Consider the following 23,352-nt stretch of genomic DNA (forward strand, 5'->3'; position numbering starts at 1 on the left):
CTTTTTGAACACACCTCGTATGTATATAATGGTAAATAAAGCAATCAGAACTTTTTTGCTTTTTTTAACATTGTGATTTGTAGAGTATGAAATTGGTGATAAAATGCATTAAAATGTCAACTGAACATCAGAAAACAGCTGTGCTCTATTCATTATTCATGGTTACCTGTTATCAATCCGAAATACATCATAGTGAACACCATTCTGCACTGAATACTGGTATGTTTGAACAGTTTTTTTCTGTATGGGAAGTATGATAGTGAAATTGTTGAGATCTACATGTGAGAGAGGTGCAGTCTACGATCTTGTTACAGAAAAATAAATAATTTCTAAATTTTTACATGAAGTACAAAGACAAAACAAAAGCCACAACAACCTTCTTACATTTAACTTCTAAAATACCAACTACTAATCACCAAACTCTTAAAGCTGACGTAGATGCCAACTACAGAATATTAAAAACTCTGTCAGAGAGGAAGCCTTATATCAGGTTCTTGGCGCGATGGGATATCTCGATGTCGGAGAAGTGCAGGGAATTGCGGCAATCCATGATCTTGCTGTAGGTGCTGACGAGAGGATATTGCAAACTCACCTGTCAGTGAGGAAGCCACATATCAGGTTCTTGGCATGATGGGATATCTCGATGTCGGAGGGGAAGTGCAGGGAATTGCGGTGATCCATGATCTTGCTGTAGGTGCCAACGAGAGAATCAGCGTAGAAGGGTGTGTCACCGACCAACATCTCGTAGAGAAAGACACCAACCGACCACCAGTCACACTCTCGCCCATACAGCCCCTCTCCACCCTGCGACTGTAGCACCTCCGGCGAGATGTAGTCTGGTGTCCCAACAGCCGTATCTGACCTCACCAACCCATCCTACCATACAAAAGAGAGTTTTATTGTTCACGAAACTCATACTTTACTTCTAAATATGTTAAAATGGGTTTGTTAATGAAATTCAAAAATAATCTTTTAAATATATGTAAATAATAAAATTACTAGTATTAACTGTCACTGACTAAACATGTTGGTATTGTGCAACTGTAATTGATACTTCCAATTACAGTATTTGGAACCAGACTTGTAATTACTTAAATACCAAAAAAGATTAAGAAATATTTTTTAAAGTAAATTATAATTAGAACAAGAGGAAGTGAGCTCGTTCATGCTTTATTGAGTTTTTAGTTGGTAATACCAATTTATATACCAAGTTCTGCTTCTTATTGAGAATATAGATCTTAAAATGGTGCTCATTAAAAAAAGTCCAGGGAATTGGACTTTTAAAATTATACCTCAAAAGTTCATCACATTTCGGCTGTATACAACAATATTTTTCAACATCAACACAATGATCAGCTTTTAAGGAATTGCAGCTGTTAACTCTCCCGTGTCTGTACATTTTAGAAACCACTTTGTTTTGTATGTATAAGTGTGCCTTAACCAGAGGCCGGGACATACATACGCATGAGACACGAGGTAGAGAATTACTACGAACTGCAAGCCACAGAACAGTGGTTTTTGAACACTTGCCCTCGCAGGCATGTGTTAATTTTATTAACAGACTGCCAAATTCAATAAAAAATTCCCTAACGCCCAAGGCACCTTTTGGTGTCACAAGCATTTTATAATGCAGGGGAATTTTTAGCATTTAATTGGGAGACCGCCCAATTACACGACTGATTCTGCTGTTTAAGGTGGGATATATTGGCGAAGGATGAAAGGTGCATAAGTGTAAAATTGTATGTGTGAATGAGAATTTTGTGGTATGAATGTAAGAAATTTTAGATTAAAATTTGTGACGTTTGCTATACAATGTAATATTGTTTCTGCATTAAAACTGATTTGATTTGATTTGATATGATCAAGTTTGACGTGAATAAAGTAAAGTTAAATTAATGTAAATACAGTATAACTTTTTAACAAATTTAAGTTTTTGATCACAAAACCCACGCTTCCTGTACTACTTTCAGTTTTTGCATTAAAACTAAATTTATTTATCCAAAGACCCATACAAAACTATACATTTTCTGAAACTAGACTAAATTCGTAACCTAAAGCTTTTTTGAAATTTGAAAACTATATTTTTCAGGCACATCCCTCCCTCCCTCTTTTTACATGCATAAAACAAAAAACAATTCCCCACTCACAGTAAAAAATTCAAATTGAAAATATTTACCCTAATTACTTATTATCATTGTATTACACAATTCATTGTGAACAAAATAATACCAAATAAACTTTGGGTTCCAGTAAAAAACTATTTTTTACAGATTTTAGAAAGAAAGCTTCCAAAACTGGAAAAAACGGCTTGGCAGTTGGAGGGTTAAGAGCCGCAGTAACACGACCTTGAGTTAATCTCCATGAGAATGATGTTAAACCTCATAGACTTTAACACCCTTTTTTATCTTAGTGTCAAATCAAATCAAATCAAATTATTTTATTGTTGAAGACATTTACATGCATAACAATCGTCAGTGTACATTGAAAATGAACTAGCCTAGTTTCTAAAATAACTAAAGGTCCTTATCAATTAGAAAACAATTAGTACTATAATATTCCTTTTCAGATAACAAGCACTTTATCTTCCTCCTAAATGATATTGAAGTGTTGGCCTCCTTGAACCCAGATGGCAAGTTATTGAAAAATTTTATGCAAGAGTAAAGGGTTTGTTTTTCAAAGAATGTTGTTGAATGTTTTGGAAGAGTTAAGGAATTTGTACCGCGGACTGTATACATGATGGCCACCAACACAGTCTCTGAAGAGAAGTATTCTTGGATTTTTCTTTCATCGAGCAGTCTCCAAAGGTTTAAAGTTGGTAAGAATTGGTTTGGTAAAGATTTTATTTACACTTAGGCTAAAGTGTGTTATTAAGATCCTTTAAATCAGAAATTGATTTAAAAGAATTCAAAATCAAATTGATTCAAAAATTCTGGATTTGACTGTCACTAATTACGACCAATAATTACATTTAAAATAAATTATGATATTGATATTTTACCATGAATGATTTCACAAATTAAACTTACTTATAGTTTACTGTGAAAATCTCTTATGTTTTCACCGGAGTCAAAGATGGTAAATTGTACATTTGTTACATACAAGAGTTCCATTGTTGTATTTTGGCCTAGTATTTTGGTTCTATAGTCTAATTATAGTGATGGTACACACTAAAGTGTATAGTTTACTGTTGTCCTATTTCTGGAATTACACATGTTAAAATGATGATACAATATTTTAGTATCTGCCTATATTCTTACTTACCAATACTAAAGGAATCAAGATCAAATTCAGAATCGAGTTTGCTATTTTGTTATCAGCCCATCACTATTGTAATCATTGCTTACTACTGCAGAAGAAGGTATGACTCACCGAGTCCATTCTCATGCACGTTCCGAAATCAGCCAACTTCAAATGACCATCTTTCCCAAGTAGCATATTGTCAGGTTTTACATCCCTGTTGGCAGAAATAATTTAACAATGAAATAAAATGCCTGAATAAAATGATAAATAGAGTTATTACAACATCTGTTTTAATTGCAGGAGTAACTTATTTCTTTTACTGAAAAAAGTTTTTAAGTTTTTTTAAAATCATAATTTTTATTTTATCAGCAAATTGTTTATTTTGAAACCTTACCAACTAATTGCGTAAAATAGATCAGTAAATAGAAAAAGTCATGATTCTTGAAAAGAAATACTATGTGAGAAGGAATCTGAGTTAGTAGTGTGATTTATTGTGTTGCTTTAACGACGCTTTATTTAAGAGAATCTTGATGGCTTCCTATACAGTAAAATAAATAACTACATAATTGGAGACTATGAAGAATATTTAAGTTAACTTAACCTGGCATAAGCTCTGATAAGAATTAAACAAGGTATCCACATACAGTTTACACCTTAGCGCTCGGAAGGCCACGCTCAAAGCCCAGTCTTTTCTTTTAGTGTACTCGGATATTCAATGTGATGCGCTGTCCACTCTGATCGAGCGGCCATGCTACAGGCCCACTACATGTTCTCCCAACCAGTCGGAATTCTCTGCTTACCACTTAAAGCTGACAGAACGGATTTATTTTTCTGGATAGCTCCAAACTGGCTTCACCTGCCTAAATTTCAAATGTCCATAATATTGTTGTATGGTAAGATTTGAATACTTGAGCTGATATAAACAACAGACCATAATGTAAATTAATTGGTGTGTTTAATAAAAACAATTTTTACTTATATAATAGTTTTTATATGTAACTGTAAGCATGATTATGGGTGATCATTAGTAGTAAATCGTTTCATAAAGCAATTCAACTTTATTTACACATAAAAAAATGTAAAAAGAAGAGTTTTATTTAATTATCAATATAATACTAATTTTAGTAAAATATTCATGTCATATTGTATTTATTTTTAAGAAGTACAAACTACACTGTGTAGTATAGAGTGAATAAACAACTTTTTAATAGTAAAACAATTAAAAAACTGACATGACTTCAAAAGTTACAAATGTAATCAATTAATTCAGTTGAATAAAGTAAATCATTTTGCTCACCGTCGCTTTCATTTAAACAATAAAAATAATTATCACTATCATCAAATTCTAGTGTTTCAATTTGTCTTATTCCGTCAGGACCTAGGTCACAATAATCTACCATGATACATATTCAATACTAGAATAATAAACTTAACTGGTATGTCACCGTCAGTAGAAGCATGTACTACTACAAAAGGCTTCAGAATGAAACTCACCCTGCTGGGTGATCTCTGTTATTTCCATCCGAGTGCTAAGGGTTAATACTTACGTTATTAAAATAACCACATGTATTGTTTAATGGAGACATAAAAATGGAAGCCTTTAACAAAAACATTTATTGTATTGTAAAAAGGGATATGCACAAAAGGAGTTCCAGAAAGAAAAAAATCATATCTTTGGCAATATTTGTCACAACTTTTTGTTTTATAAACTTAAATGTTTGGAAATAATTGTTTATGCAGAGCACCATATAATCTCTTTATAGAATTTTTTTTATTCTTATTTACACACAAAACAGTATAAAAGCATAAATACATTTTTATATAGGTTGGAAATTTGTGCAATCCATGATATCAGCTTTAGCTATTTTTTATCTTTATGAACAAAAATAAACAAACAATTAAAGTCGCCAGCTGTTGCTTTGTAAACTAGTTTATGAAATACATTCTAGTGGTGATTACTGTTGCTAACAACACCTTAATGTCACATCTATATATATAAAAATGAAACTGTTCGTGTGTAACAGCATCACTCACAAACGGCTGGACGGATTCTTTTGTGTTTTTTTTTTTCTTGTTTTTTTTTGTTTTTTTTTTTTTAGCCTAATTTTTTTTTTAATTTGTTCGTCTTGAATCTGTAGAAGGTTTATAGGATACTTTTTATCTCTTTCCCGATTCAGGATTCCGCCCACTGGTTACAGAAATACCCGTAAGAAATGCATTGCAGCAAACATATGTTATTAAGTGAAAGAGTCTTTTCAAATTTTTAATCAGCTGTTCTTTGTAAACATATATAATGCAACAAAAAATATATTTATATATAAAAATTTTCTTTACACTTATAGTTTTAAAGCATAGAGTAAGCTTAAGAGAAACGACAAAAATTTTGTTTAAACTGTTTCTGCAATCATAATATATAAAAATGAATGTTTGTGTGTTTGTCCTTATAAAGACTCAGAAACTATTGACCGATCACTATGAAAATTTGTATTTTTCTATGTAGAAGGTTTATACGCAATGCCCATTGATGTAACTAACCACCAGGCTGTACTGCAAGATATAAAAGCTTATCAAAGCGCCTGCACATTATAAACTGCAATTACAACACAGTAGTTTACATATATTAAAATATCCAAACACTATTTGAAGGCAAAGAAATATACGGCAAAGCTTAAGAGACGCGTGCGAAGCCGCGGGAAACAGCTAGTCTATTATATAAAAATGAAACTAATTCGTGTGTAACAGCAACACTCACAAACGGCTGGACGGATTCGCTAATTTTTTTTTTAATTTGTTCGTCTTGATCTGTAGAAGGTTATAGATACTGGTTTATATCCCTTTCCCGATTCAGGATTCCGCCCACTGGTTACAGAAATACCCGTTTTTTTTTAAGACAAATGCATTGCAGCAAACATATGATTAGTAAGTTGAAAGAGTCTTTTCAAATTTTTAATCAGCTGTTCTTTGTAAACATATATATAATGCGACAAAAAAAAAATATATTTATATATAATTTAATTATACACTTAATAGTTTTAAAGCATAGAGTAAGCTTAAGAGAAACGACAAATTTTGTTTAAAAAACTGTTTCTGCAATCACTGTTAAAACATAGAACTTTACTATCCAGATAATACAATTCAAATTTGGGACGTAAAAATTCACCTTTAACTGCAATATTTAATTCATTTAATAATGTCCATTCACATGCTTGATCAGAAGAGCAATGCACAGATATAATTTACTATCTTACGTTGGCTACAAATATAAAGAATGTTATACTAAATCAACCTTAGTTTGTTTTTTTTTGACAGAAGTATCAGGAATGTGGTACATACCTTCATAATGCGCCCAAGAAGCTCACGAAGGAACGACTATCCAATTATCTCAGCAATGTTTAGAATGTGATAGAAAAATGAATAAGTGAATATAGTGTACTGTTTTCAACGGGAAATTGCGTGCGAAGCCGCGGGGAAACTTATTGAAATGCGCAGCGAAGCGCGCCTGGTCCGCTAGTTATGTAATAAATGATTGACATAAAATTGGCATTTGTGTAACATGCTAAAATAAAAACATTAATTCCATAAAATTACGTGACCCGCAACCTTCAGGAGTTTCAGCTATTTGTAAAATTATGGAATTCACAATCAAAGGCAAAATAAATTCAAGAGTTTGTATAAACTGTAGGTCCCTATTACTGACAGTATATCAGCCCAGCAGTCTTCAAGAGAAAAATGCTATTGACAACAGATCTGCCCTTAGTCCTCAAAGGGTTAAATGCAACTCAGCTCTGTATTAATTCAATATCTATTATGACCATAAAAAAATATTAATATCATAAATTTACCTATGCACAAATCCCATAGTGTGTATAGCATCAAGGGCCAGGACGACTTCAGCACAATAAAACTTGGCCCAGTTCTCTGGCACATCATAGTTAGACATCAAGTTCACCAAGTCACCACCTAGAAATGTGCAGAATTAGTAGTAGTTAGTCATACGAGAATATAAAATGTCTGCTTAAATAAACTACAGAAAGATCTAAATGGGTAGTGTAGATGCGTAGTTGGGAGAGGAGTGCCGATGGCCGAGAGATCTAAGACGTCGGACTTGGATCTGAGTTAGAGATAATGCAGGGAACCCTTCACACACCACTAATAAATCCATTAGATTTCTTATAACGCCAAGACAAGTAAAGAAATTTTGTTTCTCTAACCCTCCGGGTGATACGTGTTTTTACCCATGGTGATGGGTATATTTTGATTAAATGTGCGCATGTTAAAAAAAACATTTTTTAAAAAGCAAAAACTGTATTGTAATATATTGTGTTGCATATCATTTTATTCTGTACATTCTAACGAATCAGAAAATAATACTATAAGTGAACTTACGCTAATATGATGACCCATTGTACTCTGCTGAACATTCAAATTTACTTTTGCAAAAAAGTTTTTTCAATTTCTCACAACCAAGTACTTTATTATACACATAAAAATTAAAATGTGGAATAGCCATTTTGTTCACCTTTTTATGTACTTTCAGAAAAACTACACATGTATGGCTCAATTCATCAAAAAACTCAATCTATATAATAATGACTATGTACATCTCTTTTTCTGAGCAAACTTCACTGTGATTCAATATCAATGACATCTTCTGGTGTATAAGTTCTCAACCACACGGGATTGGAAAATTCTTGAATAGGCCTATTTGGATTAGGTGTATCATCTTCATCACTATCACTATTATTTACAGTATGATGAGAAATATCTACTTCAGAAGATTCTGTCTTCAAAGTTTGGAACTTTACCTCACCGCTGCCAGAAGAATAATCCTCTAATGACACATCTGAATCAAGTTCTGGCACATCTATATCACTAGTATCTTCCAAATCACTTATTTCATCATCTAAAAACATCTCTGATTTGATCTGAGCCTAAATTGTTATTCATTGCCACTAAATACAGCATAATTCAAAACAATAACACAGTAGACACCATTACTGTATGGGTGTAACAACAGCAGAAAACAGCTGGTTGAAAAACATCGATATATCGACCGCCAAAACAATCTATTAGATTCCATAGAGAATATAAAAGAAACTCCAGAATTTCATGATTACGGCACTATATGAAACATTAGATTTCAAAGAGAATTGTTGAAGGAATTAGCGTTGCAAAAAGCGCTTACATAATAGTAGCGCTCGCGACAATATCACCCGGGCGGACGATACTATTATCACCGCGAGGGCTAAGTTCAAAGCTAATTTTTATTAAAGCTAAATTATAAAATGTAACAGCAAAAAAAAAAATAAATAAATTAGGGTATTTTACTTAAAATTAGCGTATTTATTCATAAAAATAAAACTATTTACAAAACTGTTTATTTTAAATAAATTTTCATTTCATTGTAAAATGTAATTAAACTGCAAAGTTTAGACACACACTCCTGACAACCGAGAAAGCAGTAATACACGCCAAGGATATGTTTGGTTATGGCTCTGTAGGAGATGTAGAACTGATGAGCAGGCGGTCAGAGTTAAACAAAGGGCACTCCTGTCCCCTTGCCACTGAGTGAAGGTCGTTTATAAATACTTCCTTGGCAACTGCAATAAGCATGGAGCATGTACCCAATATTTCAAAGGCCTTTTGTAAACTAAATAACTCTCCAAGAGACATAAACTATAATATCATATATAACTGTATTTGGCGTTTTGGTCTGTCTACCACTCTAATATACCCGTCTACAGCATGGGAAGGGTTAAATCCTCTCTGTGACCCCATATCACTATCTTATCAGTACCATCGTCCGCCTTGTACTGTATCGACTCTTCCCCTTATTCTGTTTGATAATATCCTCAAACTGTGGGGGGGCAGATTTCAACCACTTGTTTTCAAGTGCCGTACATGCTATCACTGCTATTAATGCATCTATCATTAGTAGTAAGGTAGTAAGGGCTCAGTAATAGCTCTTCTTAATTTTTACACTTCAAAAACTTTAAAAAAAAATTAAAGGGACCAATTAACTACACACTGAAATCAGGTAAAGCTCTAAACAGATGGTTGTTTATAGTCGATAATATTGAAAATTTAACGTTTAATATACAGGTTTTAAAATTGTTCTCAGTAATCATTTATGTCCCGTTATATTAAATGCATATGTTCTTACTTTTTAAATTGGCATGTGTTTTTAACTTAATTTACTTTTGCTGCTCAACATTACTTATATTATGATGTTAGAATCCTCCGAACAGGCTCGCCTTGGAGGAATCGTACCTTGTTTGTCTCTTTTAATATAGAATAGTGAATTCTGAGTAGCTTTGTAAAATGTTATACAAAGGTTCATAAATAAAATATCTAAGAGTAATTTTTTTTAGATATTAATTTTGATAAGTATTCTGATGAGGTTTCCTTATACATCATCTGCTAGGAAGGTATTCAATACACTCCCGATGAATTTGGTCTCTCCAGAAATGTATAGCTATAGACAACTGAATATAATTTGAATGCCTAGAGCACTCCTACAGTGTTTTATATTCTATAATTTGTTCCTTTATTCTTGTCTATATTCTGGTAAATATTCTATGTACCTTGTACAGGAATTTTTCCATGTATGCCAAGTGTTGTTTAATTTTAAAATACCAGAGACCAGTAGTGTCAAACTACTATAAGAGCACTGTCTGTTGTTTTGTGACCATATCGGAATCATGTGTTTTTCAATTAGTAACTGTAAATTAATACAAATCTGATCCTGATACAATTCTTACAAATATTAATTAATCTTGTGGTTGACCTAAAAAAACTTTCTTTACCTTTAAATTTAAACACATTCAAACTAACAACCAATAATTAGAAGCTGTGTTGGTAAACCACAAACTTAAACATCTTTTCCTTATTCACAGACAACAGAAGGAAAAAATGAAGGATTACCTGGCATGTAGTCCATGACCATATAGAGATACTTGTGATCTTGAAACGCAAAATGAAGCTGAACAATCCACTGCGAGTTGGCATGAGCCATTATGTCCCGCTCTTCCCAGAAAAATGCTGAATCTGACCTCTTGATCTAAAAAAACGGTCAATGTTAATATGATGAGCCCGACCAACTCCTTTGAGAATTAAAACATGCTACATTAATAGATACCGATGAAACATCATACTGTACTTATATAAATAAATGTGTAACTTGGGTTGTGATATTGTATAAATTGGACAAATTAGTCATCTACTGTAGATTTGGTTTATATACAATAGTTACATTTTATTTCAAATATTTATTTATCTTTCATGTTTATGACAGTAGTTTATGGGAAATTAACAAACATTTGAACACCTAACATATTTGTTCTAAGAAAGAAATCTGTTCAAGAGGAAGATTTTTTTAAAGGAACCAACATAAGGAAATAATAGCAGTATCAACATTTCTAAAAGATCAACTAGAACTGACAATGTGAATGAGGCATTAAAAGATGAAAAACTTGATGTCTTACCATTTCACACTTGCTCAGGAGTTTCATAGCATACACTCGCTGTGTTGATTTATGCCTCACCTAAAAACAATAATTAATTGAGAAAAATACTAACCAGATTTAATAATTAAAAATACCACACAAGTGTGACAAAATAGAAGTAATAAAGTCTGTACTAGTACAACAAATACGTGACTCTAAAAGTCACAAGACAAAAATATATGAACCCTTTTGAGCCAAGAAGGCCAATACTGTCAGCCACAACTGAGTCTCAGACAGTTCAGAATGTTCATGAATTAATAGTGCTCACAGCTCACATGTCTATCTATGGCTAAATTACTTTCATTGGGTGAAGATATTTTTCCTCTCTTAGGACAAGAAGCTTAGAAATTGTACCTTGTCCTAATAGAACCTTTGCGCTGCTTCTGGAGTGACAGGATATTAAGGATGAATAAGGTTCGGGGTAGGGGCCGCTTCCTATCGAGATCCATGAGGAAGAATTTAGGACTCTAATCTCAAGTCATGTCCCCTCGGAAGAAGGGGAAGCCAGCACTGAACCAGTCTCTCCAGACAAAGCAGGCAAGGGGTGGCATATGTCTAGAACCTTTGACACTTAGGGAACGAACCCCATCAACTCCAACAGCCATCTCCCGCAGTAGACTAGACCTATCAAACTACCCTTGCACCCCAGAATGTCAAAATTTGTTAGTTATGTGCTGCTCCTGGACATCCATAAGGTTGCCAAGATTTAAGTGACACATCGGTTTTTTCAATGCCCAGTGTGGGTTCAACTGGAAGGTAAAACCAGTCAGAAGTGAACCCTCCTGTTGTTATTGGGTGAAGTTAATAAAAAGTAGTACTTGCTTCGTTACTCTGATTTTTTAGCAATTACTTTGCATCCAGTGAAGAAAAATGAAAAAGTTACCAAAGGATAGTACTTGCTTCACATTTCCCACGCCTGTAACACTTTCTCCAGTTTCATATTCGTATTTGTGAAGCTTGCCATGGGTCAGACTATGTTTCAGTTCAGCCGGCATTAGAGTCCATGCACAAGGTTGTATCATGAGCTTCAGTACATCACTTATACATAAGTGTGCAATTAACTGTTTACTATTTAAAATACATTGGTGGCATAAATAACACCTATAGCCCATAGGACAGGACAGGAAAATTGCTTTTATATATGGGCTCCTATAGGCATACACAAAAACCTGTGTAAAAATGTTATGTAACAAAAAACATGCCTGCAAAGTTTTGATGACTTGGGTTTTTTATAAGAATAAAAATGTTTCAGCTCATGGAGTAAGTATGACGATATCCAGCCAAAAGTTGGTGTGTTAAACCATCCATAAATAAAATATAATGTAATAGATGATTTCTAACAAAATGTGTGTACTTTTCACTAGCGTACTTCCAACAATTACTAGATTTAAACTTACCAACTGCACTTCACCGAATGCTCCTCTTCCTATCACTTTGATTAAAGTGAAGTCGTCTGTTTTCATACGCAATTTACAAATGTCTGAAGCAACGTTGTCATCTAGAACAAAATAATAATCATAAAATGTTAGTATTACAACCAGATACTAGAAAACTGATTACCACTTGTTCCTTTGCGAGACAGCTTGTGAAAGTGAACATAAAGTGAAGTTACTGCTATCATTACTAATGCAACGTTTCTCAGTTTTCTTTTAACAATACTCATTTCCTAATATAATTAACCCTTCATACGCCACTAATAAATCCATTAACTTTCCTATAATACCAAGACAAGTAAAATTTTTTGTTTCTTTAAGTTCAAAGCTAATTTTTATTATAACAAAATTATAAAAGGTAAAAGCAAAAAAAGTATAAAACAGGACATTTTACTATAAATTAGTGTATTTATTGATAAAAACATAAAAGAACTATTTACAAAACTGTTTATTTCAAATCATTTTAAATCTCAACTTAAACTGAAAAATTTAATTAAATTTTACAAAAAACAAGATACAAACAAATAAGATAAGATACAACTTTCAAACAAATCACAACACTATTACACGATGAAGTGTAATAGGGTCAATCCGTATGGAGTGGTCCAATAAAAGTTAAATTGGTTGCTTGACTATTTTTAAATATTCTAATTTTTATATAAGTTTTTACTATACTCATAAGAGGTTAAAAAATGATTTTTAAATAATTCTATCTTTCACCATTGATGTATGGCGGCCATTTTTGTTTACGAGAATCTTGTTATTTTTGGCTTTGTAGACATTAGCGTTAGATCGATTATCACTGGATTGGATTATGTTAGAGCTTTCAAACCAACACCATTCTTTTCAGAAAGATCTCTTCTACAATATTTGTACCCAACACAAGTACAAGTACAAGCACCAGAAGAACCTAGACCTGGTAACTTGTTTGTGTTATGTTACTCGCATAATATTAAAATTGGCGAAAATCTGTTTTTTCATAACTTTGCTCAGAGCCAAATATCAAGTTCAAATTTATACACTACCTAAGCACCATATATAATATGTACATGCTGTGCAAAAATCAGATTTTTATATCATGTCCCACCAGAGATATAGAGCTTTAAACTTTAAAAAATGTCAAAAAAGACAATTTTTAAAAATTTACAACAAATTAAGGAAGCATGTTTTAAGACTAAAACTCTATTTTATATTAGTAAGTTATGCTATCTAACTGAACAAAAAATTTGAACTGTGATAAATCATCCCTTCTTTGTTTTTTAAGCTTCCAAATAGTGAAATTTGCCAAATTTCAATACTTAACTTTGGGGACGATTTTGGGAGTTAAAATTTGCTTTTAGAGCTATGAATAAGATAACAAGTATTGTAGAAGAGATCTTTCTGAAAAGAATGGTGTTGGTTTGGAAGCTTTAGCATAATCCAATCCAGTGATAATCAATTTAACGCTAATTTCTACAAAGCTAAAAATCACAAGATTCCCGTAAACAAAAATGGCTGCCATGCATAAACGGTAAAAGATAAATTATTTTAAAATAATTTTTTAACCTCTTATGAGTATGGTAAAAATATATAAAAAATGGAAATATTTAAAAATAGTCAAACAACCCTCATTAGACCACTTCATATTGATTGACCCAATAACGAATATGTAGTAGAAGCGTGCACTCGTGACTACCGAGAAAGCAGTAATACACGCCACGGATATGTTTGGTTATGGCACTGTAGTAGATGCAGAACTGGTGAGCAGACTGTCGAAGTTAGACAAAGGACACTCAGTGTTCCACTGCCGCTGCGTGAAAGTTGTTTATAAACACTTCCTTGGCAACCGCGATAAGCACAGAGCGTACACCAGGCATTTCGAAGGCCTTTTGCGAACTAAAAAACTCTCCAAGAGACATAATCTATAATATCGGATAAAATTGTATTTGGCGTTTTAGTCAAAGAGTCTGCGATTCTAATATATCCATCTACAGCGTGGGAAGGGTTTATACTTAGTTTACAGTATAACCAAACAAACATCAATGTGAGTATTGTAAAAAAGAAAAAAAACACAAAGACTAACTGTACTCACATCTTTGCATGTAAGCTTCAACATTCTTCATACGCTTGACAGCGGGATGGTCACAATCGGAGACCAGGGCTTGAACTGTATCCTGTAATAGTATTACACAAAGTTAGCAAAACTCTAATATATTACACAATCATAACATTTTTGCAATCATGTTCCTAAAGGAATTAGCTGGCTAACATAGTCAACAAAAGGAATTGAAAAATCTCCTTTTCCTTAAGAAGACATTAATCTTATTTGATTATGCTCTTTAACAGACACAAAAATATTCAAGCTTACTGATAATCCTCCAAGATTTAATTTATATTGTTCTTTTGGAGGAACTTGGATAGAAATAAGCCTGCAGAGTATAGCATCCCAATTATTTTCTAGATGGACTATAATTCTCAATAATCTTTTTCTCTACAATACCTAATTACATTATTCTGATCATTTCACCACATGGTCATATTCGATAGGTTCCAAACTACTGAAATATATAAAAAAATAATTCTTTATTGTATTTCGTTTATTCTTTCAATGAATTATGATTACATTTACTTCTGATAGCTAAGCTAGTGGTCGAAAGTAGCATGATTTATAAATGACAATGAATGCATGATGTATAAAAAAAGCATTGACAAAGTAAATTATTATTACTTTAATAATTTAATTACATAACGTTATAAAAAAGGTATTTAGAACTTAATAACACACTTTTCCCTAGTAACTCATTCTAGTACACACTTTTTAATTGAAGTAATTTGAGAAATTGAAGCATTGTCAACAAGGATAGTACTTTACAAGTCATAGACGAAAATGCCTCAACATAAATATTTTATTTCACTCAAAAAACTCAAAATCACGAAAAAATACACAAGTAAATAAAATTATTATTTGTGTTTATCTCCTGCAACTGGCTTTAAGCGATTATCGACGCATTAACTACAGTTTCAAAATGGCACTAAGCTATTTTCGACGCCATTAACTATGTTGTAATATGATCTCTCACAGCAAGTCTATTTTTAACTTTGTTTGAAGTAAAACATACGTAAAATATAAAGATAAAGATTCAAGGTTTCATATTATACCATAAAACGCTCTATAGTTAAGTTAAATCTTTCATTATAAAAATTCTAAACTTGGATGTTCGCATTTCCGATCGCCATTTGTTTGCGTAATTTCCGAAACACGCTAAAATTACCGTATGTTTGTAAAAATTCCCTGTCGTGAGTTTACGTTCTACACGATCGTAAGTGTCGTCATTGAAAACAGTGTATTCTTGGCTTTCAGAAACATCTTTTCAATAGCCAGTAGGAAAATAAATGTTTATAAAATAAGCGTTTGAAAAGCTCGAGTTTTGTAAAATCTCAAAATGCCCCAATGCGTAGAAAATAGCTTCATTATAAATTTTGTTATTTTTGTTACTTTATCGTTGTCTGGAAATAGTGAAAATCATATCAAAACAAAGAAGAAGAATTGCTCTAAGCAAACAGTATAATAGACAACGAAGACTATGAACTAGTATTTTATTTTTGTTCTGTTGCGCAATCACCGACTCAGCCAGTAGAGAAGAACAACGCATCGCATTGGTTTGCCGTGTTGATTTCTTTGTTGTTATTACGTCATTGCCGGTATTAGTGTATTGCTTGCTATTTATTTGGATATTTTAGACTTCTCGTTATTTAGTGTGTATAAATAAAAGTTTGTTTATTGTTTTTGTTTTTAATTAGTGAAGTGAAAAATGTAGAGGTTAGGTTAAGTTTTTTTAGCGAATAGGTTGGATTTTTGTGAAACTGAAAATAAGCCTATGTTCACGTAGGTTCAGTGTTTTATTATTTTGTAGACAAATTTAATTTTAATTAAAATAAAATTTTGATTTAAATTTATGCAAAGGTATTTATTATAAAAGTAAATTTTTTTTTTTACTTTTTCTGAAGGTATTAGCGTTTTATTTCTATGACCATCGCTCGTTTTATTTTTTTTAACAAAAAAATAATAGAGATAAAAATACATTGTTGTACATTTTTGTAAACTTCAAGAAACGTTCTATCTTTTATAAATAATTTTGGATGAAAAGAAATTGTTAGCTAAAAAAAGTTAGGCATTTATTTCACAATTTTGACTTTTGTAAAAATAGAAAAAAAATTTGTTTGCCATATAAAAATATCTTATACAATGTAAACTTCTATAAATATCATATTTTTCTCTTCTACATATATTTATCTCTTAGAAAAAAATATTTGTTCATCCAATAGATTCCAAAATGTCACTATGGTATATACATAATAGTGCTATACAAAACTTTTTTCAGATTTTGTAATTTTTATAGATATATTATCCAAAAGTACCAATAAACTTCTTTTACCTAAATATTTTTTTGTAATTTGTAATTGAGGTATATAAGAAACTTTTGTATATTTTAGAATTATTCTAAAAACTTTCATATTACCTGAGAGGGTGCTATACATTTTGAGAAAAATTTATTCTTTACTAATATTTTTACGTTAATCTGTAAAAAAAATAAAAATATATTCAATGATTCAAACTTTAATATTTTTTGGGGAAACTGCATTTATTTCTAAAGACATTGATGTTTTTTAAAATGTTTGTATCTTAAAAAATAGATGAGCAGTGATTAAAATACAAAACCCTTACAAAATCACCAAAAAAGTGCCTGCCATTTTGGGAAAAATGATGGCCAGTTCCAGGGTTAACAAAAAACATTTTTTAAACCCTGCATTTTCAAGTGAAATTGTATGTACTGTTGCATTGTTCTATTTCCGTTTTGTTTCCCTCCATACAAATATTAAAAAATACATTATATTTTGTTTCTTTATATTTCTTACTATATTAAATAAAAAATATTAAATACTCTCAAACTACAAAAGTTTGAATAAAACTTCTAAAATTAAAAGAAATTTTAACATATTTTATTTTTGTCTCAACAATAACAGAATACGTGCCATATTCTTTACTTAATTGATTTTTTTACAATAACTATCAATGTTATAATCAATAATTATAATAATCCATAAAACAACAGTTTTTCCCCAAATGCTTGAAAATTAAAAGCATACAGCCTGGCACTTTATGCATATACCTTTGAGAAATGGCAACATGATACATCAGGTTAGATAAAGAAATTGGATAGTGAATGATTAAGAAAGGTTTAAGATATATTAAAAATGTTATTATCAATACAACTCACATGGACTATTACTGCAATGGATATTGCACTCATGTTATTTTTGTAAATAGAACAAGATGTAATGTAAAGTTAAAACTTAAATTAAAGTGAAAAGTTAATGAATTAACTTAATGGAAAAATAAACAAAATAGAAGTATGTCCTTTTAAATTCATAATGCATAGCAATATTTTTGTTGTTTCAATCACTATCATTTTTATTTGGCTAAAATCAACGTTAAGACGTTGTACAGTTAAGACTGTAACTCCAACATTTACTAAACGTTTTACCGGTACTTGATTTTCTAAACATTGCCTCTTCAAAACAAAAAATATTTCAACTTTTTATGTATTTATTAAACAATTTGTACCTACCAAAAGACAGTCCACATTTGCTACACTTCGAGGATCTTGAATTTTTTCCTCCAGCTGTCGTAGGCGTCGTCTTCGATCTTCATCAATAATATAGGTGTCCATCTTCGTTGTGGATTTTTAAAGCTGTTGACAAAATTCTTCTGTTAGTAAAATGACCATTTATTTGTCTGAATAAAGTTTTCTTTTCACTTAAGCAGAATCTTAAAAGAAAGCAACTAAGCCACCTCAGCTTAACCTAAATGATGTTATTAATAACAGTTTTAATTTGAAGTTTTCATTGTTACATTTTTTTAACAATACAAATATTACTTTTAGTCATTTCCACAGTTAGTATTAATTAGTTCCTTTGGTCAAAGTACCGTTTATTTATGTAACAAAGTCTCATAAACTCCAATTTCAAGTTTACTTCTTAAAATAACAAAGAGTGTAAAAATGTATAAACAATGTGACCTTAAATTCTTATATGAAAAAACTTGTGGATACACACTTGTGTTGCTTAGAAGTTCTAACTTATTAATATAAAGAAGACCACCATAGTTGATTTGTGTTAATATTACTGGATAGTTTATAAAGAAGCTGTATGGGGTGTAAATTAGTACATACTGCATAACACTGTTAGACTAAACAAATGTAGGTTTCTGTTCAACTGTGATTGGGGTAGTGTTAGCTTCGTAAAACAGTAAGACCTTTAATTGATACATCACTTTTAAATGTTACTTATTACTTTACATTTAATTTGCTACACATTTGTTCCTAACCCACTCACAAAACCTGCCTGGACCGTCTTCATTCAAAGCATTTAATGTCCACTTATCTTTTTAAATTTAAAGATTGCCATCTTTTTAACAACTTATCTGACTCTGACAAAATAATAATTTGAGAGATTTCTTTGTAGACTGTGTAAACATCTGCATCACTACAGCAAAACTTTTAAAATCTGTAGAGGTTTTCCTCCATCTATACAGTGTCTTAAACACATTTCTCATGACTCTGTATCCTTCAAAACTTGCAAAAAACTCTTGCAATTGTTACACTTGTACATATTCTATTTCCCACTTTTTTGGACCTCTTGAAATTCTTTATCTCTCATAGTATTAACCATCTTTAAAATATAAATAAATGCTTTTTATGAAAAAAAATTAAATGTTATTTCTATCGGTTTCTGAATTAACTCTCTAAAGCTGTTTTCAACGTTGAAAATTTACAGAAATCGTGGTTATTGAGTGATATTGTAAGAAATTATAACCACTGAATTAGCAAATTTTTTGCAAGGTTAAGTAGTAATAAACGTGATTGTGTAATATAAAAAAACCATTGATAAACTTTTAATATTATTTTGATTCATTCACGTTTCAACGTGAATGAAACAATTCTTTGAAGTTAACAGCTTTTAGAAAACAAATTGAACCACATTTTGAAGCTGTACTTCAACATTCTGTTCATAGTAGGTTATTGGAAATAGATTATAATAAATCCCAAAAATCTGCACTAGTTGTCTAAATCACCTATTGTCTACTGCTATGCACTCTTCAGTACTTTTTGAAAACATAACACAGCATACTTCACCTTGACTTGTTGATGCCAAGTATGTTGTACATTCCCATATTACGAGACATGTTCAGAAAGTAAGTACTCCAATTTTTTTCAACACAATTTTATTTCTACATTGAAGCTCAAACCTTAAACTATTTTTCGACACAGTTTCCACCGATGTTCAAACACTTCTCGTAGCAGGTGATCAATTTGTCTATACCCTCTTCGTGGAAAGTTCCTGCCAACGGACTGTAAGGCGGATGATCGAACTGCTCCCAACGAAACCGTCGAATCAATGTTTGAGTGTCACCAGTGTTATGGGGCTGAGCATTATCATGAAGCAACACAATTCCGTTACATTTCTAGATACCTAACAATCCTGTTTCCAATACGATTTGTTTTGAAAGTTAAGATTTTCACTGGTTTTTACAAATAGACAATATTTTTTTATACACATCATCTTGGAGGTAAGTAATGTGTCTTATTATTACATCAGTAGTACTAAAAATAGTCTCTTCTTTCAGTGTTTCTTCTGTCACGAATTCTTCCACTCAGTCAATCAGCTTGTACCGTTATTTAGTTGTATTTTATATAATACATATCTTCACAACCCTGTTACTCATTACTAGTTAATATCAGTTACATCCAATGTTCTTGGCGGATTAATAACCTAATTGGCACATGTATTAACTTTTTTCTCGAGAACTTTGTAGCTCACCTTCTTGCTGCCAAGCAAATTCTCGCACACCATGTCCGTAAGTAAAATTTATATTTTTGTATTACAAATTAGCTCTTTCAGGCGAGACATCTAATTTTGAATGTAATATAAAGTTGTAAATAGGAATATAACTTACCTTGGTTGATGTTTTATTTGGCAGATTAATATGGATAATAGTGTGGTGATGTCCTTCTGACAAGACCACGTTGTCATGAATCTTAACCCTTTAAGCGTCATGAAAAACTGGACCTGATCTTTGATTAAGTTACAATTTTTTTTTAATTTCCAATGTGTAAAATTAAATTTATTCTTGTTTCTGTATGTCAAAATAGAGTTATTTAACGGTAAATAAAACTTGTTTAGCCCTTTTTGGATTTCCTGGGCTAATTTTTAACTTTTGAAAATATTGTAGAATAGCAGAATAGTTGTCACTAATTTTTTTATCATTTATTCAGTAAGTAGGGGAATGAAACACAGTTTTACAGATAAACGTATACTATATTACTAATTAATAATATTAGAAAAATACAAAAGTAGACAAAGAGTGTTTACGGCGGGCTGTCACAACTGGCATTCCGCGCATCTCCCGCAAGCCACTGTTATCGCGTGGACTTTGAACCTTATTATCGCTCGGCAACCTGTAGAACGGCCTTGCGGGGCTTGAATTATATTTCTTGCTTTCTGAGAACATCCTTATGACCGTAGTAAAATATGAAAAAGTTTGGGGTTGACCAAGTAATTGCTCAGAATTACCAAACCTTCAAATTCCGAATCGTCTAGATTCGCCATTGCACACGAATAATGGTAAAAAAAACACTAAATAAACACTGGACACTGCTGTTTATAATATTAATAATTTACTTTAAAAAGAATAGGACACAACAGAAAATTAGCGATAACCGAAATACATGTGTGTGTTCCGGACGCTTCTCACTAACTAACTGGTTAGATGCCTTGACGGGAGCTCCCGTCAATGACTTTGTGAAAGGCGCTAGAGTGTTTGGCCAATTAGTAGCCACTGCCACTCCCATTGTAATAGAATTCGAGGCAGGGCAACCCGTCTGTATGTCGCATGACTACTAGAACCATCTAGAGGCAAAATATTCAACTAACATAGCAGTAAGAAAATAAAGAATGCAAAAACGCGGAACCACGGCAATAACGTTTTGAGCTTGTAGTGGCCCTCCGCGGATCCGCGTCAATAACGCTGGAAAGGTTAAGTTGTCTCGATAAATGGCTGATACCGTCGTGATTTTGTTTTAGGCGAGTTCAACCGAGTCTCTGATTTCAAATTCAAGTCTCTGATTACAACTTCAAGTGCTTTTAGATTTCCAATCTAGTAATCTTCACTAATGTCGAGTCAAGATGCTGACGCCCGCACTTGTAAGTCGACATCAACGTGAAGAGAAGTTAATTTTAAAGGTTTAATAATTAATAAGTTCGTATACAAAATTCCCAAAGAACATTGGAACCATTAGGTCCACCACCATGATATCATTTAGTTCATTATCACTCTATTTGGCAGCAACGTGGCAATACATTATGTTATTTTTAACATCTAGAAGTGGTGCTTTTATATTTATTTGCCACAATTAACCTGTTGACGAGTGCAGCAAAACATACCCAAATGAGTGCGCACGGCATTTGCCGTTTGGTCCCGTATGAGGAGGCACGGCATTTTCCGTTGCAGACTAATGACTGTCAATTCGTTCTCACTGACTTACTGTGACGTCTAGCAGAGATTTTTGGAACTTTTCAGTTGTTCCTAATAGTGTCTCTGTACAGCGTTGCTAGTCCTGTATCGTGGTGGTACCTGGTGATAATTTAAAAAACTATTTTACGGAGGCGGGACACAAGACCCGCTACGCCTCCAAGGTCGCCATTTTATAAGGCCACTCCCCCAGAATAACCCAAAGAAGCGAAAACTACTCAGGCAGTGCTATGTGTGCATGCAAACACACTACTCGAACTGGACAAAGAAGAAAAGAAACCAGCTATGAATGTTCAACATGTGGTCGCCCTTTGTATATATCCTTGTTTTGAGCAGTATCACATATTAGCAAAGTTTTAAAACAAGGATATTGCTTTTAACAATCTACAATGTATTTTTATATACATTTAAACTATAATAAACAAGTTTATTAACATTTAAAAGTTTTTTTTGTTTTACTCCCTAACAGTCTGTCACTGGTCAATGAGTCACTCAGTATGGACCGTCATAGGGGCACGGCAAATGCCGTGCGCACTCGTCAACAGGTTAAACATATAAGTAAACTTTGCAAATCGAGTATTCATTACTACAACCTCAGCAGTATCCAAACCCCATGTGTTTCGTCCATTCGGTACAAGCTGTTGTGCTGATTTCCTCAGTTATTGTGGCAGTAGGTTGTTCCAGCATACATTGGTTCTTTGATGTACAAACTAAGGTGATGGGATGGTAGAACAAAATTTGGGACATGTTTTGTGTTATAGTGGTGAATGTCTCAATGTCTCTGATGTAAAGATTGTGTGAATATATAGTAACTGAGTTACTGTCCTGAGTGCCCCATAACTCTCTTGAAAAAGATATACCACGTTATTGCTCAGGTCAAGACAAACATATTTCACCATATGAACATGGGTCTCTCTGATGCTTAGTTCCCCATTTATCTGTCTATATGTGTTTTTTTATAAAAAAATTAATATCTTAAAAACTAATAAAATAAATTACACCAAATTTGGCTCAAATGTTTATAATAACAAGACCAGTTACTGAAAAGATGTAATGAAATTATCTTTAGTATTTTCAAAATAGCAGTTATTAAAACTTTTAATCTTTGAATATGTTAAAAACTCAATTTCTCAAGAATTGCAAGAATAGCAGTTTTTAGAGTATTTTATCACACATCAAATGACACCAAAATTATTTAAATTGAATAATAAATAACTGATTTAGAGCAGATATACAATGACAAGATATGGCCCATATTGAGGTTCTTGGAAACGGTAGCTCAAAGCATCGAAGAACCATGTTCATATGGTGAAATAAGGCTGTAATGACCTGAGCAATAACGTGGTATACCTTTGTCCTGAGAGTTACGGGACACCCTGTATAAATTGCCCCAACAGTTAGAATGTTAGGTTCAATAAATGCTGCCCTGCAGCTACCTTGGTACCTAACACCTGCCAGACATGTAACAGCTCTCTTGTGTTGAATTGGGACTTTCTAAATTTGTTCCCCCTCAAGAAACTAAACCAAAACTAAACGATATACCTGAGTGTCAAGAAAGGCAAAATGGGCAGTTATTGTTGTCTCTGGAGTACACATAATTGTT

At 32.3% G+C, this 23,352-nt stretch overlaps 1 protein-coding gene across 3 annotated transcripts in view; it reads right to left on the reverse strand.

The window, feature by feature from the left end:
- The window catches only part of LOC124364587 (rho-associated protein kinase 2), a 71,640-nt gene that overhangs the window by 44,268 nt on the left and 4,020 nt on the right, over positions 1-23,352 (reverse strand). For all 3 annotated transcript variants that reach the window (XM_046820169.1, XM_046820167.1, XM_046820168.1), the window contains exons 2-9: positions 17,788-17,910; positions 14,250-14,331; positions 12,143-12,243; positions 10,725-10,784; positions 10,165-10,300; positions 7,083-7,200; positions 3,370-3,454; positions 593-876 (exon numbers count right to left, since the gene is read on the reverse strand). In XM_046820169.1, the coding sequence (XP_046676125.1) occupies positions 593-876; positions 3,370-3,454; positions 7,083-7,200; positions 10,165-10,300; positions 10,725-10,784; positions 12,143-12,243; positions 14,250-14,331; positions 17,788-17,889 (968 nt within the window). In that variant the 5' untranslated portion in view covers positions 17,890-17,910. The remainder of the gene's footprint in view (positions 1-592; positions 877-3,369; positions 3,455-7,082; positions 7,201-10,164; positions 10,301-10,724; positions 10,785-12,142; positions 12,244-14,249; positions 14,332-17,787; positions 17,911-23,352) is intronic.

The sequence above is a fragment of the Homalodisca vitripennis genome, chromosome 6 (assembly GCF_021130785.1).
Source record: "Homalodisca vitripennis isolate AUS2020 chromosome 6, UT_GWSS_2.1, whole genome shotgun sequence".
NCBI classification, from domain to species: domain Eukaryota; kingdom Metazoa; phylum Arthropoda; class Insecta; order Hemiptera; family Cicadellidae; genus Homalodisca; species Homalodisca vitripennis.